The sequence below is a fragment of the Engystomops pustulosus genome, chromosome 2 (genome assembly GCF_040894005.1).
Source record: "Engystomops pustulosus chromosome 2, aEngPut4.maternal, whole genome shotgun sequence".
Taxonomy (NCBI): Eukaryota; Metazoa; Chordata; class Amphibia; order Anura; family Leptodactylidae; genus Engystomops; species Engystomops pustulosus.
Window position 1 is genome coordinate 1,954,807 of NC_092412.1, and position 18,771 is coordinate 1,973,577.

Below are 18,771 nucleotides of genomic sequence, written 5' to 3' on the forward strand. Positions count from 1 at the left end.
ATCTAGGATATTATATAAACATATGGTACATTCCCTCCTTTTCTAAATGTCTAAATGCATAAAATCTTAAAGGAAACCTACCACTTGACGTGGTAGGTGTAAGATGCATAAACCGAGCACCAGCTCAGGGGGAGCTGGTGCCAGTGCTTACTTCCATTAGTGCCCTAAACCGCTATATCACGGTTTGAACACTTCTTATTCTTTACAGCAGAAGGAGCTTCGGCGCACAAAGCGCGTGACCTTGCGAGTACCTACATAGGAAATGCCGGGGAGCTGCGCGTACGGTCACGCGCTTGGTGCGCAGAAGCTCCTTCTGCTGTAAAGAATAAAAAGTGTTTAAACCGTGATATAGCGGTTTAGGGCACTAATGGAAGTAAGCACTGGCACCAGCTCCCCCTGAGCTGGTGCTCGGTGTATGCATCTTACACCTACCACGTCAAGTGGTAGGTTTCCTTTAATTCCTCAGTTATTATCCCTTCATATTTGAAACTCTTGATCATCACGCGGTGTCTTCAGGTCGTTGTATACATCTTCTTCTTTAATTTCCTGACGAAAAATCTTAGTAATAGAAGTGTCCATAAGTCTCTGAATGAGTCCACAAGTAAATACCATAACCACCACTAATGTCAGAGAGATCAATGGATTCAATACGAAAGTTCTCCACTTTTCATGGCTCTGAGGGAGGTGAATCCTTCCGAGATATTTCCTACCTGTCTAATATAATGACTGTGGTTATTCTGTTGGTGCAGTTGGTCTTCTGTGTCTTGTAGTCATTCTCACTTTCCTGTCTCTTCTCTTGTATTTATTCACCACTTTCCTGTCTGTTCTCTTGTAGTCAGTCACCACTTTACATTTTCTTCTCTTGTATTTACTCACCACTTTCCTGTCTGTTCTCTTGTAGTCACTCACCACTTTCCTGTCTGTTCTCTTGTAGTCACTCACCACTTTCCTGTCTGTTCTCTTGTAGTCACTCACCACTTTCCTGTCTGTTCTCTTGCAGTCAGTCATCACTTTCCTGTCTGTTCTCTTGTAGTCACTCACCACGTTCCTGTCTGTTCTCTTGTAGTCACTCACCACTTTCCTGTCTGTTCTCTTGTAGTCACTCACCGCTTTCCTGTCTGTTCTCTTGTAGTCACTCACCGCTTTCCTGTCTGTTCTCTTGTAGTCACTCACCACTTTCCTGTCTGTTCCATTGTAGTCACTCATCACTTTCCTGTCTGTTCTCTTGTAGTCACTCACCAATTTCCTGTCTGTTCTCTTGTAGTCACTCACCAATGTCCTGTCTGTTCTCTGGTAGTCACTCACCACTTTCCTGTCTGTTCATTTGCAGTCTCTCACCACTTTACGGTCTGTTCTCTTGTAGTCACTCATCCCTTTCCTGTCTGTTCTCTTGTAGTCACTCCCCACTTTCCTGTCTGTTCTCTTGTAGTCACTCACCAATTTCCTGTCTGTTCTCTTGTAGTCACTCACCACTTTCCTGTCTGTTCTCTTGTAGTCACTCTCCACTTTCCTGTCTGTTCTGTTGCAGTCACTCTCCACTTTCCTGTCTTTTCTCTTGTAGTCACTCACCACTTTCCTGTCTGTTCTCCTGCAGTCACTCTCCACTTTCCTGTCTGTTCTCTTGTAGTCACTCATCACTTTCCTGTCTGTTCTCTTGTAGTCACTCACCGCTTTCCTTTCTGTTCTCTTGTAGTCACTCACCGCTTTCCTGTCTGTTCTCTTTTAGTCTCTCACCACTTTCCTGTCTGTTCCATTGTAGTCACTCATCACTTTCCTGTCTGTTCTCTTGTAGTCACTCACTAATTTCCTGTCTGTTCTCTTGTAGTCACTCACCAATGTCCTGTCTGTTCTCTTGTAGTCACTCACCACGTTCCTGTCTGTTCTCTTGTAGTCACTCACCACTTTCCTGTCTGTTCTCTTGTAGTCACTCATCACTTTCCTGTCTGTTCTCTTGTAGTCACTCACCGCTTTCCTGTCTGTTCTCTTGTAGTCACTCACCGCTTTCCTGTCTGTTCCATTGTAGTCACTCATCACTTTCCTGTCTGTTCTCTTGTAGTCACTCACCAATTTCCTGTCTGTTCTCTTATAGTCACTCACCAATGTCCTGTCTGTTCTCTGGTAGTCACTCACCACTTTCCTGTCTGTTCATTTGCAGTCTCTCACCACTTTCCGGGCTGTTCTCTTGTAGTCACTCATCCCTTTCCTGTCTGTTCTCTTGTAGTCACTCCACACTTTCCTGTCTGTTCTCTTGTAGTCACTCACCAATTTCCTGTCTGTTCTCTTGTAGTCACTCGCCACTTTCCTATCTGTTCTCTTGTAGTCACTCTCCACTTTCCTGTCTGTTCTGTTGCAGTCACTCTCCACTTTCCTGTCTTTTCTCTTGTAGTCACTCACCACTTTCCTGTCTGTTCTCTTGCAGTCACTCTCCACTTTCCTGTCTGTTCTCTTGTAGTCACTCATCACTTTCCTGTCTGTTCTCTTGTAGTCACTCACCGCTTTCCTGTCTGTTCTCTTGTAGTCACTCACCGCTTTCCTGTCTGTTCTCTTTTAGTCTCTCACCACTTTCCTGTCTGTTCCATTGTAGTCACTCATCACTTTCCTGTCTGTTCTCTTGTAGTCACTCACTAATTTCCTTTCTGTTCTCTTGTAGTCACTCACCAATGTCCTGTCTGTTCTCTTGTAGTCACTCACCACGTTCCTGTCTTTTCTCTTGTAATCACTCACCACTTTCCTGTCTGTTCTCTTGTAGTCACTCATCACTTTCCTGTCTGTTCTCTTGTAGTCACTCACCACTTTATTGTCTGTTCTCTTGTAGTCACTCACCGCTTTCCTGTCTGTTCTCTTGTAGTCACTCACCGCTTTCCTATCTGTTCTCTTGTAGTCACTCACCGCTTTCCGGTCTGTTCTCTTGTAGTCACTCACCAATGTCCTGTCTGTTCTCTTGTAGTCACTCACCACGTTCCTGTCTGTTCTCTTGTAGTCACACACCACTTTCCTGTCTGTTCTCTTGTAGTCACTCATCACTTTCCTGTCTGTTCTCTTGTAGTCACTCACCACTTTCCTGTCTGTTCTCTTGTAGTCACTCAACGCTTTCCTGTCTGTTCTCTTGTAGTCACTCACCACTTTCCTGTCTGTTCCATTGTAGTCACTCATCACTTTCCTGTCTGTTCTCTTGTAGTCACTCACCAATTTCCTGTCTGTTCTCTTGTAGTCACTCACCAATGTCCTGTCTGTTCTCTGGTAGTCACTCACCACTTTCCTGTCTGTTCATTTGCAGTCTCTCACCACTTTCCGGTCTGTTCTCTTGTAGTCACTCATCCCTTTCCTGTCTGTTCTCTTGTAGTCACTCACCGCTTTCCTGTCTGTTCTCTTGTAGTCACTCACCACTTTCCTGTCTGTTCCATTGTAGTCACTCATCACTTTCCTGTCTGTTCTCTTGTAGTCACTCACCAATTTCCTGTCTGTTCTCTTGTAGTCACTCACCAATGTCCTGTCTGTTCTCTGGTCGTCACTCACCACTTTCCTGTCTGTTCATTTGCAGTCTCTCACCACTTTCCGGTCTGTTCTCTTGTAGTCACTCATCCCTTTCCTGTGTGTTCTCTTGTAGTCACTCCCCACTTTCCTGTCTGTTCTCTTGTAGTCACTCACCAATTTCCTGTCTGTTCTCTTGTAGTCACTCACCACTTTCCTGTCTGTTCTCTTGTAGTCACTCTCCACTTTCCTGTCTGTTCTGTTGCAGTCACTCTCCACTTTCCTGTCTTTTCTCTTGTAGTCACTCACCACTTTCCTGTCTGTTCTCTTGCAGTCACTCTCCACTTTCCTGTCTGTTTTCTTGTAGTCACTCATCACTTTCCTGTCTGTTCTCTTGTAGTCACTCACCGCTTTCCTGTCTGTTCTCTTGTAGTCACTCACCGCTTTCCTGTCTGTTCTCTTTTAGTCTCTCACCACTTTCCTGTCTGTTCCATTGTAGTCACTCATCACTTTCCTGTCTGTTCTCTTGTAGTCACTCACTAATTTCCTGTCTGTTCTCTTGTAGTCACTCACCAATGTCCTGTCTGTTCTCTTGCAGTCACTCTCCACTTTCCTGTCTGTTCTCTTGTAGTCACTCATCACTTTCCTGTCTGTTCTCTTGTAGTCACTCACCGCTTTCCTGTCTGTTCTCTTGTAGTCACTCACCGCTTTCCTGTCTGTTCTCTTTTAGTCTCTCACCACTTTCCTGTCTGTTCCATTGTAGTCACTCATCACTTTCCTGTCTGTTCTTTTGTAGTCACTCACCAATGTCCTGTCTGTTCTCTTTTAGTCACTCACCAATGTCCTGTCTGTTCTCTTGTAGTCACTCACCAATTTCCTGTCTGTTCTCTTGTAGTCACTCACTAATTTCCTGTCTGTTCTCTTGTAGTCACTCACCAATGTCCTGTCTGTTCTCTTGTAGTCACTCACCACTTCCCTGTCTGTTCTCTTGTAGTCACTCACCAATTTCCTGTCTGTTCTCTTGTAGTCACTCACCAATGTCCTGTCTGTTCTCTTGTAGTCACTCACCATTTTCCTGTCTGTTCATTTGCAGTCTCTCACCACTTTCCGGTCTGTTCTCTTGTAGTCACCCATCCCATTCCAGTCTGTTCTCTTGTAGTCACTCCCCACTTTCCTGTCTGTTCTCTTGTAGTCACTCACCAATTTCCTGTCTGTTCTCTTGTAGTCACTCACCACTTTCCTGTCTGTTCTCTTGTAGTCACTCACTACTTTCCTGTCTGTTCTGTTGCAGTCACTCTCCACTTTCCTGTCTGTTCTCTTGTAGTCACTCACCACTTTCCTGTCTGTTCTCTTGTGGTCACTCACCACTTTCCTGTCTGTTCATTTGCAGTCTCTTACCACTTTCCTGTCTGTTCTCTTGTAGTCTCTCACCACTTTCCGGTCTGTTCTCTTGTTGTCATTCATCACTTTCCTGTCTGTTCTCTAGTAGTCACTCACCAATTTCCTGTCTGTTCTCTTGTACTCACTAACCAATGTCCTGTCTGTCCTCTTGTAGTCACTCACCACTTTCCTGTCTGTTCTCTTGTAGTCACTCACCAATTTCCTGTTTGTTCTCTTGTAGTCACTCACCACTTTCCTGTCTGTTCATTTGCAGTCTCTCACCACTTTTCGGTCTGTTCTCTTGTAGTCACTCATCACTTTCCTGTCTGTTCTCTTGTATTCACTCCCCACTTTCCTATCTGTTCTCTTGTAGTCACTCACCATTTTCCTGTCTGTTCTCTTGTAGTCACTCAACACTTTCCTGTCTGTTCTCTTGTAGTCTCTCACCACTTTCCTGTATGTTCTCTTGTATTCACTCCCCACTTTCCTATCTGTTCTCTTGTAGTCACTCCCCACTTTCCTATCTGTTCTCTTGTAGTCACTCATCACTTTCCTGTCTGTTCTCTTGTATTCACTCCCCACTTTCCTATCTGTTCTCTTGTAGTCACTCACCATTTTCCTGTCTGTTCTCTTGTAGTCACTCACCACTTTCCTGTCTATTCTCTTGTAGTCACTCACCACTTTCCTGTCTGTTCTCTTGTAGTCACTCACCATTTTCCTGTCTGTTCTCTTGTAGTCAATCACCACTCTCCTGCCTATTCTCTTGTAGTCACTCACCACTTTCCTGTCTGTTCTCTTGTAGTCACTCACCACGTTCCTGTCTGTTCTCTTCTAGTCACTCACCACTTTCCTGTCTGTTAATTTGCAGTCCCTCACCACTTTCCTGTCTGTTCTCTGGTAGTCACTCACCACTTTCCTGTCTGTTCATTTGCAGTCTCTCACCACTTTCCGGGCTGTTCTCTTGTAGTCACTCATCCCTTTCCTGTCTGTTCTCTTGTAGTCACTCCCCACTTTCCTGTCTGTTCTCTTGTAGTCACTCACCAATTTCCTGTCTGTTCTCTTGTAGTCACTCGCCACTTTCCTGTCTGTTCTCTTGTAGTCACTCTCCACTTTCCTGTCTGTTCTGTTGCAGTCACTCTCCACTTTCCTGTCTTTTCTCTTGTAGTCACTCACCACTTTCCTGTCTGTTCTCTTGCAGTCACTCTCCACTTTCCTGTCTGTTCTCTTGTAGTCACTCATCACTTTCCTGTCTGTTCTCTTGTAGTCACTCACCGCTTTCCTGTCTGTTCTCTTGTAGTCACTCACCGCTTTCCTGTCTGTTCTCTTTTAGTCTCTCACCACTTTCCTGTCTGTTCTCTTGTAGTCACTCATCACTTTCCTGTCTGTTCTCTTGTAGTCACTCACTAATTTCCTTTCTGTTCTCTTGTAGTCACTCACCAATGTCCTGTCTGTTCTCTTGTAGTCACTCACCACGTTCCTGTCTTTTCTCTTGTAATCACTCACCACTTTCCTGTCTGTTCTCTTGTAGTCACTCATCACTTTCCTGTCTGTTCTCTTGTAGTCACTCACCACTTTATTGTCTGTTCTCTTGTAGTCACTCACCGCTTTCCTGTCTGTTCTCTTGTAGTCACTCACCGCTTTCCTATCTGTTCTCTTGTAGTCACTCACCGCTTTCCGGTCTGTTCTCTTGTAGTCACTCACCAATGTCCTGTCTGTTCTCTTGTAGTCACTCACCACGTTCCTGTCTGTTCTCTTGTAGTCACACACCACTTTCCTGTCTGTTCTCTTGTAGTCACTCATCACTTTCCTGTCTGTTCTCTTGTAGTCACTCACCACTTTCCTGTCTGTTCTCTTGTAGTCACTCAACGCTTTCCTGTCTGTTCTCTTGTAGTCACTCACCACTTTCCTGTCTGTTCCATTGTAGTCACTCATCACTTTCCTGTCTGTTCTCTTGTAGTCACTCACCAATTTCCTGTCTGTTCTCTTGTAGTCACTCACCAATGTCCTGTCTGTTCTCTGGTAGTCACTCACCACTTTCCTGTCTGTTCATTTGCAGTCTCTCACCAATGTCCTGTCTGTTCTCTGGTAGTCACTCACTACTTTCCTGTCTGTTCATTTGCAGTCTCTCACCACTTTCCGGTCTGTTCTCTTGTAGTCACTCATCCCTTTCCTGTCTGTTCTCTTGTAGTCACTCACCGCTTTCCTGTCTGTTCTCTTGTAGTCACTCACCACTTTCCTGTCTGTTCCATTGTAGTCACTCATCACTTTCCTGTCTGTTCTCTTGTAGTCACTCACCAATTTCCTGTCTGTTCTCTTGTAGTCACTCACCAATGTCCTGTCTGTTCTCTGGTCGTCACTCACCACTTTCCTGTCTGTTCATTTGCAGTCTCTCACCACTTTCCGGTCTGTTCTCTTGTAGTCACTCATCCCTTTCCTGTGTGTTCTCTTGTAGTCACTCCCCACTTTCCTGTCTGTTCTCTTGTAGTCACTCACCAATTTCCTGTCTGTTCTCTTGTAGTCACTCACCACTTTCCTGTCTGTTCTCTTGTAGTCACTCTCCACTTTCCTGTCTGTTCTGTTGCAGTCACTCTCCACTTTCCTGTCTTTTCTCTTGTAGTCACTCACCACTTTCCTGTCTGTTCTCTTGCAGTCACTCTCCACTTTCCTGTCTGTTCTCTTGTAGTCACTCATCACTTTCCTGTCTGTTCTCTTGTAGTCACTCACCGCTTTCCTGTCTGTTCTCTTGTAGTCACTCACCGCTTTCCTGTCTGTTCTCTTTTAGTCTCTCACCACTTTCCTGTCTGTTCCATTGTAGTCACTCATCACTTTCCTGTCTGTTCTCTTGTAGTCACTCACTAATTTCCTGTCTGTTCTCTTGTAGTCACTCACCAATGTCCTGTCTGTTCTCTTGCAGTCACTCTCCACTTTCCTGTCTGTTCTCTTGTAGTCACTCATCACTTTCCTGTCTGTTCTCTTGTAGTCACTCACCGCTTTCCTGTCTGTTCTCTTGTAGTCACTCACCGCTTTCCTGTCTGTTCTCTTTTAGTCTCTCACCACTTTCCTGTCTGTTCCATTGTAGTCACTCATCACTTTCCTGTCTGTTCTTTTGTAGTCACTCACCAATGTCCTGTCTGTTCTCTTTTAGTCACTCACCAATGTCCTGTCTGTTCTCTTGTAGTCACTCACCAATTTCCTGTCTGTTCTCTTGTAGTCACTCACTAATTTCCTGTCTGTTCTCTTGTAGTCACTCACCAATGTCCTGTCTGTTCTCTTGTAGTCACTCACCACTTCCCTGTCTGTTCTCTTGTAGTCACTCACCAATTTCCTGTCTGCTCTCTTGTAGTCACTCACCAATGTCCTGTCTGTTCTCTTGTAGTCACTCACCATTTTCCTGTCTGTTCATTTGCAGTCTCTCACCACTTTCCGGTCTGTTCTCTTGTAGTCACCCATCCCATTCCAGTCTGTTCTCTTGTAGTCACTCCCCACTTTCCTGTCTGTTCTCTTGTAGTCACTCACCAATTTCCTGTCTGTTCTCTTGTAGTCACTCACCACTTTCCTGTCTGTTCTCTTGTAGTCACTCACTACTTTCCTGTCTGTTCTGTTGCAGTCACTCTCCACTTTCCTGTCTGTTCTCTTGTAGTCACTCACCACTTTCCTGTCTGTTCTCTTGTGGTCACTCACCACTTTCCTGTCTGTTCATTTGCAGTCTCTTACCACTTTCCTGTCTGTTCTCTTGTAGTCTCTCACCACTTTTCTCTCTGTTCTCTTGTAGTCACTCACCACTTTCCGGTCTGTTCTCTTGTTGTCATTCATCACTTTCCTGTCTGTTCTCTAGTAGTCACTCACCAATTTCCTGTCTGTTCTCTTGTACTCACTAACCAATGTCCTGTCTGTCCTCTTGTAGTCACTCACCACTTTCCTGTCTGTTCTCTTGTAGTCACTCACCAATTTCCTGTTTGTTCTCTTGTAGTCACTCACCACTTTCCTGTCTGTTCATTTGCAGTCTCTCACCACTTTTCGGTCTGTTCTCTTGTAGTCACTCATCACTTTCCTGTCTGTTCTCTTGTATTCACTCCCCACTTTCCTATCTGTTCTCTTGTAGTCACTCACCATTTTCCTGTCTGTTCTCTTGTAGTCACTCAACACTTTCCTGTCTGTTCTCTTGTAGTCTCTCACCACTTTCCTGTATGTTCTCTTGTATTCACTCCCCACTTTCCTATCTGTTCTCTTGTAGTCACTCCCCACTTTCCTATCTGTTCTCTTGTAGTCACTCATCACTTTCCTGTCTGTTCTCTTGTATTCACTCCCCACTTTCCTATCTGTTCTCTTGTAGTCACTCACCATTTTCCTGTCTGTTCTCTTGTAGTCACTCACCACTTTCCTGTCTATTCTCTTGTAGTCACTCACCACTTTCCTGTCTGTTCTCTTGTAGTCACTCACCATTTTCCTGTCTGTTCTCTTGTAGTCAATCACCACTCTCCTGCCTATTCTCTTGTAGTCACTCACCACTTTCCTGTCTGTTCTCTTGTAGTCACTCACCACGTTCCTGTCTGTTCTCTTCTAGTCACTCACCACTTTCCTGTCTGTTAATTTGCAGTCCCTCACCACTTTCCTGTCTGTTCTCTGGTAGTCACTCACCACTTTCCTGTCTGTTCATTTGCAGTCTCTCACCACTTTCCGGGCTGTTCTCTTGTAGTCACTCATCCCTTTCCTGTCTGTTCTCTTGTAGTCACTCCCCACTTTCCTGTCTGTTCTCTTGTAGTCACTCACCAATTTCCTGTCTGTTCTCTTGTAGTCACTCGCCACTTTCCTGTCTGTTCTCTTGTAGTCACTCTCCACTTTCCTGTCTGTTCTGTTGCAGCCACTCTCCACTTTCCTGTCTTTTCTCTTGTAGTCACTCACCACTTTCCTGTCTGTTCTCTTGCAGTCACTCTCCACTTTCCTGTCTGTTCTCTTGTAGTCACTCATCACTTTCCTGTCTGTTCTCTTGTAGTCACTCACCGCTTTCCTGTCTGTTCTCTTGTAGTCACTCACCGCTTTCCTGTCTGTTCTCTTTTAGTCTCTCACCACTTTCCTGTCTGTTCCATTGTAGTCACTCATCACTTTCCTGTCTGTTCTCTTGTAGTCACTCACTAATTTCCTTTCTGTTCTCTTGTAGTCACTCACCAATGTCCTGTCTGTTCTCTTGTAGTCACTCACCACGTTCCTGTCTTTTCTCTTGTAATCACTCACCACTTTCCTGTCTGTTCTCTTGTAGTCACTCATCACTTTCCTGTCTGTTCTCTTGTAGTCACTCACCACTTTATTGTCTGTTCTCTTGTAGTCACTCACCGCTTTCCTGTCTGTTCTCTTGTAGTCACTCACCGCTTTCCTATCTGTTCTCTTGTAGTCACTCACCGCTTTCCGGTCTGTTCTCTTGTAGTCACTCACCAATGTCCTGTCTGTTCTCTTGTAGTCACTCACCACGTTCCTGTCTGTTCTCTTGTAGTCACACACCACTTTCCTGTCTGTTCTCTTGTAGTCACTCATCACTTTCCTGTCTGTTCTCTTGTAGTCACTCACCAGTTTCCTGTCTGTTCTCTTGTAGTCACTCAACGCTTTCCTGTCTGTTCTCTTGTAGTCACTCACCACTTTCCTGTCTGTTCCATTGTAGTCACTCATCACTTTCCTGTCTGTTCTCTTGTAGTCACTCACCAATTTCCTGTCTGTTCTCTTGTAGTCACTCACCAATGTCCTGTCTGTTCTCTGGTAGTCACTCACCACTTTCCTGTCTGTTCATTTGCAGTCTCTCACCACTTTCCGGTCTGTTCTCTTGTAGTCACTCATCCCTTTCCTGTCTGTTCTCTTGTAGTCACTCACCAATTTCCTGTCTGTTCTCTTGTAGTCACTCACCACTTTCCTGTCTGTTCTCTTGTAGTCACTCTCCACTTTCCTGTCTGTTCTGTTGCAGTCACTCTCCACTTTCCTGTCTTTTCTCTTGTAGTCACTCACCACTTTCCTGTCTGTTCTCTTGCAGTCACTCTCCACTTTCCTGTCTGTTCTCTTGTAGTCACTCATCACTTTCCTGTCTGTTCTCTTGTAGTCACTCACCACTTTCCTGTCTGTTCTCTTGTAGTCACTCACCGCTTTCCTGTCTGTTCTCTTGTAGTCACTCACCACTTTCCTGTCTGTTCCATTGTAGTCACTCATCACTTTCCTGTCTGTTCTCTTGTAGTCACTCACCAATTTCCTGTCTGTTCTCTTGTAGTCACTCACCAATGTCCTGTCTGTTCTCTGGTCGTCACTCACCACTTTCCTGTCTGTTCATTTGCAGTCTCTCACCACTTTCCGGTCTGTTCTCTTGTAGTCACTCATCCCTTTCCTGTGTGTTCTCTTGTAGTCACTCCCCACTTTCCTGTCTGTTCTCTTGTAGTCACTCACCAATTTCCTGTCTGTTCTCTTGTAGTCACTCACCACTTTCCTGTCTGTTCTCTTGTAGTCACTCTCCACTTTCCTGTCTGTTCTGTTGTAGTCACTCACCAATGTCCTGTCTGTTCTCTTGTAGTCACTCACCAATTTCCTGTTTGTTCTCTTGTAGTCACTCACTAATTTCCTGTCTGTTCTCTTGTAGTCACTCACCAATGTCCTGTCTGTTCTCTTGTAGTCACTCACCACTTCCCTGTCTGTTCTCTTGTAGTCACTCACCAATTTCCTGTCTGTTCTCTTGTAGTCACTCACCAATGTCCTGTCTGTTCTCTTGTAGTCACTCACCATTTTCCTGTCTGTTCATTTGCAGTCTCTCACCACTTTCCGGTCTGTTCTCTTGTAGTCACCCATCCCATTCCAGTCTGTTCTCTTGTAGTCACTCCCCACTTTCCTGTCTGTTCTCTTGTAGTCACTCACCAATTTCCTGTCTGTTCTCTTGTAGTCACTCACCACTTTCCTGTCTGTTCTCTTGTAGTCACTCACTACTTTCCTGTCTGTTCTGTTGCAGTCACTCTCCACTTTCCTGTCTGTTCTCTTGTAGTCACTCACCACTTTCCTGTCTGTTCTCTTGTAGTCACTCACCACTTTCCTGTCTGTTCTCTTGTGGTCACTCACCACTTTCCTGTCTGTTCATTTGCAGTCTCTTACCACTTTCCTGTCTGTTCTCTTGTAGTCTCTCACCACTTTCCGGTCTGTTCTCTTGTTGTCATTCATCACTTTCCTGTCTGTTCTCTAGTAGTCACTCACCAATTTCCTGTCTGTTCTCTTGTACTCACTAACCAATGTCCTGTCTGTCCTCTTGTAGTCACTCACCACTTTCCTGTCTGTTCTCTTGTAGTCACTCACCAATTTCCTGTTTGTTCTCTTGTAGTCACTTACCACTTTCCTGTCTGTTCATTTGCAGTCTCTCACCACTTTTCGGTCTGTTCTCTTGTAGTCACTCATCACTTTCCTGTCTGTTCTCTTGTATTCACTCCCCACTTTCCTATCTGTTCTCTTGTAGTCACTCACCATTTTCCTGTCTGTTCTCTTGTAGTCACTCACCACTTTCCTGTCTGTTCTCTTGTAGTCTCTCACCACTTTCCTGTATGTTCTCTTGTATTCACTCCCCACTTTCCTATCTGTTCTCTTGTAGTCACTCCCCACTTTCCTATCTGTTCTCTTGTAGTCACTCATCACTTTCCTGTCTGTTCTCTTGTATTCACTCCCCACTTTCCTATCTGTTCTCTTGTAGTCACTCACCATTTTCCTGTCTGTTCTCTTGTAGTCACTCACCACTTTCCTGTCTATTCTCTTGTAGTCACTCACCACTTTCCTGTCTGTTCTCTTGTAGTCACTCACCATTTTCCTGTCTGTTCTCTTGTAGTCAATCACCACTCTCCTGCCTATTCTCTTGTAGTCACTCACCACTTTCCTGTCTGTTCTCTTGTAGTCACTCACCACGTTCCTGTCTGTTCTCTTCTAGTCACTCACCACTTTCCTGTCTGTTAATTTGCAGTCCCTCACCACTTTCCTGTCTGTTCTCTTGTAGTCACTCACCACTTTCCTGTCTGTTCTGTTGTAGTCAATCACCACTCTCCTGCCTATTCTCTTGTAGTCACTCACCACTTTCCTGTCTGTTCTCTTGTAGTCACTCACCACGTTCCTGTCTGTTCTCTTCTAGTCACTCACCACTTTCCTGTCTGTTAATTTGCAGTCCCTCACCACTTTCCTGTCTGTTCTCTTGTAGTCTCTCACCACTTTCCTGTCAAATCTCTTGTATTCAATCACCACTTTCCTGTCTGTTCTCTTGTAGTCTTTCACCACTTTTCTGTCTGTTCATTTGCAGTCTCTCACCACTTTCCTGTCTGTTCTCTTGTAGTCACTCACCACTTTCCTGTCTGTTCATTTGCAGTCTCTCACCACTTTCCTGTCAAATCTCTTGTATTCAATCACCACTTTCCTGTCTGTTCTCTTGTAGTCTTTCACCACTTTCCTGTCTGTTCTGTTGCAGTCACTCTCCACTTTCCTGTCTGTTCTGTTGCAGTCAATCTCCACTTTCCTGTCTGTTCTCTTGTACTCACTCACCACTTTCCTATCCGTTCTCTTGTAGTCACTCACCACTTTCCTGTCTGTTCATTTGCATTCTCTCACCACTTTCTTGTCTGTTCTCTTGTAATCTTTCACCACTTTCCGGTCTGTTCTATTGTTGTCATTCTTCACTTTCCTGTCTGTTCTCTTGTAGTCACTCACCAATTTCCTGTCTGTTGTCTTGTAGTCACTAACCAATTTCCTGTCTGTTCTCTTGTAGTCACTCACCACTTTCCTGTCTGTTCTCTTGTAGTCACTCACCAATTTCTTGTCTGTTCTCTTGTAGTCACTCACCAATGTCCTGTCTGTTCTCTTGTAGTCACTTACCACTTTTCTGTCTGTTCATTTGCAGTCTCTCACCACTTTCCGGTCTGTTCTCTTGTAGTCACTCACCACTTTCCTGTCTGTTCTCTTGTAGTCTCTCACCACTTTCCTGTATGTTCTCTTATAGTCACTCACCACTTTCCTGTCTATTCTCTTGTAGTCACTCACCAATTTCCTGTCTGTTCTCTTGTAGTCACTCACCAATGTCCTGTCTGTTCTCTTGTAGTCACTCACCAATTTCCTGTCTGTTCTGTTGTAGTCACCCACCACTTTCCTGTCTGTTCATTTGCAGTCTCTCACCACTTTCCGGTCTGTTCTCTTGTAGTCACTCATCACTTCCCTGTCTGTTCTCTTGTAGTCTCTCAACACTTTCCTGTCTGTTCTCTTGTAGTCTCTCACCACTTTCCTGTCTGTTCTCTTGTAGTCACTCACCACATTCCTGTCTGTTCTCTTGTAGTCACTCACCACTTTCTTGTCTGTTCTGTTGCAGTCGCTCTCCACTTTCCTGTCTGTTCTCTTGTAGTCACTCCCCACTTTCCTGTCTGTTCTCTTGCAGTCACTCTCCACTTTCCTGTCTGTTCTCTTGTAGTCACTCACCACTTTCCTGTCTTTTCATTTGCAGTCTCTCACCACTTTTCGGTCTGTTCTCTTGTAGTCACTCACCACTTTCCTGTCTTTTCTCTTGTAGTCACTCATCTCTTTCCTGTCTGTTAATTTGCAGTCTCTCACCACTTTCCTGTCTGTTCTCTTGTATTCAATCAACATTTTCCTGTCTGTTCTCTTGTAGTCTTTCACCACTTTCCTGTCTGTTCATTTGCAATCTCTCACCACTTTCCTGTCTGTTCTCTTGTAGTCACTCACCACTTTCCGGTCTGTTCTCTTCTAGTCACTCACCACTTTCCTGTCTGTTCTCTTGTAGTCACTCACCACTTTCCTGTCTGTTCTCTTGTAGTCCCTCACCACTTTCCTGTCTGTTCATTTGCAGTCTCTCACCACTTTTCGGTCTGTTCTCTTGTATTCAATCACCACTTTCCTGTCTGTTCTCTTGTAGTCTCTCAACACTTTCCTTTCTGTTCTCTTGTAGTCTCTCACCAATTTCCTGTCTGTTCTCGTGTAGTCACTCACCACTTTCCTGTCTGTTCTCTTGCAGTCAGTCATCATTTTTCTGTCTGTTAATTTGCAGTCTCTCACCACTTTCCTGTCTGTTCTCTTGTATTCAATCACCACTTTCCTGTCTGTTCTCTTGTAGTCTCTCACCACTTTCCTGTATGTTCTCTTGTATTCACTCCCCACTTTCCTATCTGTTCTCTTGTAGTCACTCCCCACTTTCCTATCTGTTCTCTTGTAGTCACTCATCACTTTCCTGTCTGTTCTCTTGTATTCACTCCCCACTTTCCTATCTGTTCTCTTGTAGTCACTCACCATTTTCCTGTCTGTTCTCTTGTAGTCACTCACCACTTTCCTGTCTATTCTCTTGTAGTCACTCACCACTTTCCTGTCTGTTCTCTTGTAGTCACTCACAATTTTCCTGTCTGTTCTCTTGTAGTCAATCACCACTCTCCTGCCTATTCTCTTGTAGTCACTCACCACTTTCCTGTCTGTTCTCTTGTAGTCACTCACTACGTTCCTGTCTGTTCTCTTCTAGTCACTCACCACTTTCCTGTCTGTTAATTTGCAGTCCCTCACCACTTTCCTGTCTGTTCTCTTGTAGTCACTCACCACTTTCCTGTCTGTTCTGTTGCAGTCACTCTCCACTTTCCTGTCTGTTCTCTTGTAGTCACTAACCACTTTCCTGTCTGTTCATTTGCAGTCTCTCACCACTTTCCTGTCAAATCTCTTGTATTCAATCACCACTTTCCTGTCTGTTCTCTTGTAGTCTTTCACCACTTTTCTGTCTGTTCATTTGCAGTCTCTCACCACTTTCCTGTCTGTTCTCTTGTAGTCACTCACCACTTTCCTGTCTGTTCATTTGCAGTCTCTCACCACTTTCCTGTCAAATCTCTTGTATTCAATCACCACTTTCCTGTCTGTTCTCTTGTAGTCTTTCACCACTTTCCTGTCTGTTCTGTTGCAGTCACTCTCCACTTTCCTGTCTGTTCTGTTGCAGTCAATCTCCACTTTCCTGTCTGTTCTCTTGTACTCACTCACCACTTTCCTATCCGTTCTCTTGTAGTCACTCACCACTTTCCTGTCTGTTCATTTGCATTCTCTCACCACTTTCTTGTCTGTTCTCTTGTAATCTTTCACCACTTTCCGGTCTGTTCTATTGTTGTCATTCTTCACTTTCCTGTCTGTTCTCTTGTAGTCACTCACCAATTTCCTGTCTGTTCTCTTGTAGTCACTCACCACTTTCCTGTCTGTTCTCTTGTAGTCACTCACCAATTTCTTGTCTGTTCTCTTGTAGTCACTCACCAATGTCCTGTCTGTTCTCTTGTAGTCACTTACCACTTTTCTGTCTGTTCATTTGCAGTCTCTCACCACTTTCCGGTCTGTTCTCTTGTAGTCACTCACCACTTTCCTGTCTGTTCTCTTGTAGTCTCTCACCACTTTCCTGTATGTTCTCTTATAGTCACTCACCACTTTCCTGTCTATTCTCTTGTAGTCACTCACCAATTTCCTGTCTGTTCTCTTGTAGTCACTCACCAATGTCCTGTCTGTTCTCTTGTAGTCACTCACCAATTTCCTGTCTGTTCTGTTGTAGTCACCCACCACTTTCCTGTCTGTTCATTTGCAGTCTCTCACCACTTTCCGGTCTGTTCTCTTGTAGTCACTCATCACTTCCCTGTCTGTTCTCTTGTAGTCTCTCAACACTTTCCTGTCTGTTCTCTTGTAGTCTCTCACCACTTTCCTGTCTGTTCTCTTGTAGTCACTCACCACATTCCTGTCTGTTCTCTTGTAGTCACTCACCACTTTCTTGTCTGTTCTGTTGCAGTCGCTCTCCACTTTCCTGTCTGTTCTCTTGTAGTCACTCCCCACTTTCCTGTCTGTTCTCTTGCAGTCACTCTCCACTTTCCTGTCTGTTCTCTTGTAGTCACTCACCACTTTCCTGTCTTTTCATTTGCAGTCTCTCACCACTTTTCGGTCTGTTCTCTTGTAGTCACTCACCACTTTCCTGTCTTTTCTCTTGTAGTCACTCATCTCTTTCCTGTCTGTTAATTTGCAGTCTCTCACCACTTTCCTGTCTGTTCTCTTGTATTCAATCAACATTTTCCTGTCTGTTCTCTTGTAGTCTTTCACCACTTTCCTGTCTGTTCATTTGCAATCTCTCACCACTTTCCTGTCTGTTCTCTTGTAGTCACTCACCACTTTCCGGTCTGTTCTCTTCTAGTCACTCACCACTTTCCTGTCTGTTCTCTTGTAGTCACTCACCACTTTCCTGTCTGTTCTCTTGTAGTCCCTCACCACTTTCCTGTCTGTTCATTTGCAGTCTCTCACCACTTTTCGGTCTGTTCTCTTGTATTCAATCACCACTTTCCTGTCTGTTCTCTTGTAGTCTCTCAACACTTTCCTTTCTGTTCTCTTGTAGTCTCTCACCAATTTCCTGTCTGTTCTCGTGTAGTCACTCACCACTTTCCTGTCTGTTCTCTTGCAGTCAGTCATCATTTTTCTGTCTGTTAATTTGCAGTCTCTCACCACTTTCCTGTCTGTTCTCTTGTATTCAATCACCACTTTCCTGTCTGTTCTCTTGTAGTCTCTCAACACTTTCCTTTCTGTTCTCTTGTAGTCTCTCACCAATTTCCTGTCTGTTCTCGTGTAGTCACTCACCACTTTCCTGTCTGTTCTCTTGCAGTCAGTCATCATTTTTCTGTCTGTTCATTTGCAGTTTCTCACCTTTTTCCTGTCTGTTCTCTTATTGTCACTCACAACTTTCCTGTCTGTTCTCTAGTAGTCTCTCACCAATTTCCTGTCTGTTCTCTTGTAGTCACTCACCACTTTCCTGTCTGTTCTCTTGCAGTGAGTCATCACTTTCCTGTCTGTTTATTTGCAGTCTCTCACCATTTTCCTGTCAGTTCTCTTGTAGTCACTCACCACTCTCCTGCCTATTCTCTTGTAATCACTCACCACTTTCCTGTCTGTTCTATTGTAGTCTCTCACCACTTTCCTGTATGTTCTCTTATAGTCACGCACCACTTTCCTGTCTGTTCTCTTGTAGTCACTCACCACTCTCCTGTCTATTCTCTTGTAATCACTCACCACTTTCCTGTCTGTTCTCTTGTAGTCTCTCACCACTTTCCTGTCTGTTCTCTTATAGTCACTCACCACTTTCCTGTCTGTTCTCTTTTTGTCATTCATCACTTTCCTGTCTGTTCTCTTGTAGTCACTCACCAATTTCCTGTCTGTTCTCTTGTAGTCACTCACCATTTTCCTGTCTGTTCTCTTGCAGTCACTCACCACTTTCCTGTCTGTTCTCTTGTAGTCACTCACCACTCTCCTGCCTATTCTCTTGTAGTCACTCACCACTTTCCTGTCTGTTCTCTTGTAGTCACTCACCAATTTCCTGTCTTTTCTCTTGTAGTCACTCACCAATGTCCTGTCTGTTCTCTTGTAGTCACTCACCACTTTCCTGTCTATTCTCTTGTAGTCTCTCCCCACTTTCCTGTCTCTTCTCTTGTAGTCACTCACAACGTTCCTGTCTGTTCTCTTGTAGTCACTCACAACGTTCCTGCCTGTTCTCTTGTAGTCTCCCACCACTTTCCTGTCTCTTCTCTTGTAGTAACTCAACACTTTCCTGTCTGTTCTCTTCTAGTCACTCACCACGTTCCTGTCTGTTCTCTTGTAGTCACTCACCATTTTCCTGTCTGTTCTCTTGTAGTCACTTACCACTCTCCTGCCTATTCTCTTGTAGTCACTCACCACTTTCCTATCTGTTCTCTTGTAGTCACTCACCACTTTCCTGTCTGTTCTGTTGCAGTCACTCTCCATCTACCTGTCTTTTCTCTTGTAGTCACTCACCACTTTCCTGTCTGTTCTCTTGCAGTCACTCTCCACTTTCCTGTCTGTTCTCTTGTAGTCTCCCAACACTTTCCTGTCTATTCTCTTGTAGTCTCTCCCCACTTTCCT

General features: G+C 44.5%; 1 protein-coding gene across 1 annotated transcript in view; it reads right to left on the reverse strand.

Moving 5' to 3' along the window:
* Positions 1–18,771, reverse strand: part of LOC140116348 (vomeronasal type-2 receptor 26-like) — a 71,706-nt gene that overhangs the window by 10,880 nt on the left and 42,055 nt on the right. Inside the window, exon 3 of the mRNA XM_072132876.1 lies at positions 284–316. Within this exon, the coding sequence (XP_071988977.1) occupies positions 284–316 (33 nt within the window). The remainder of the gene's footprint in view (positions 1–283; positions 317–18,771) is intronic.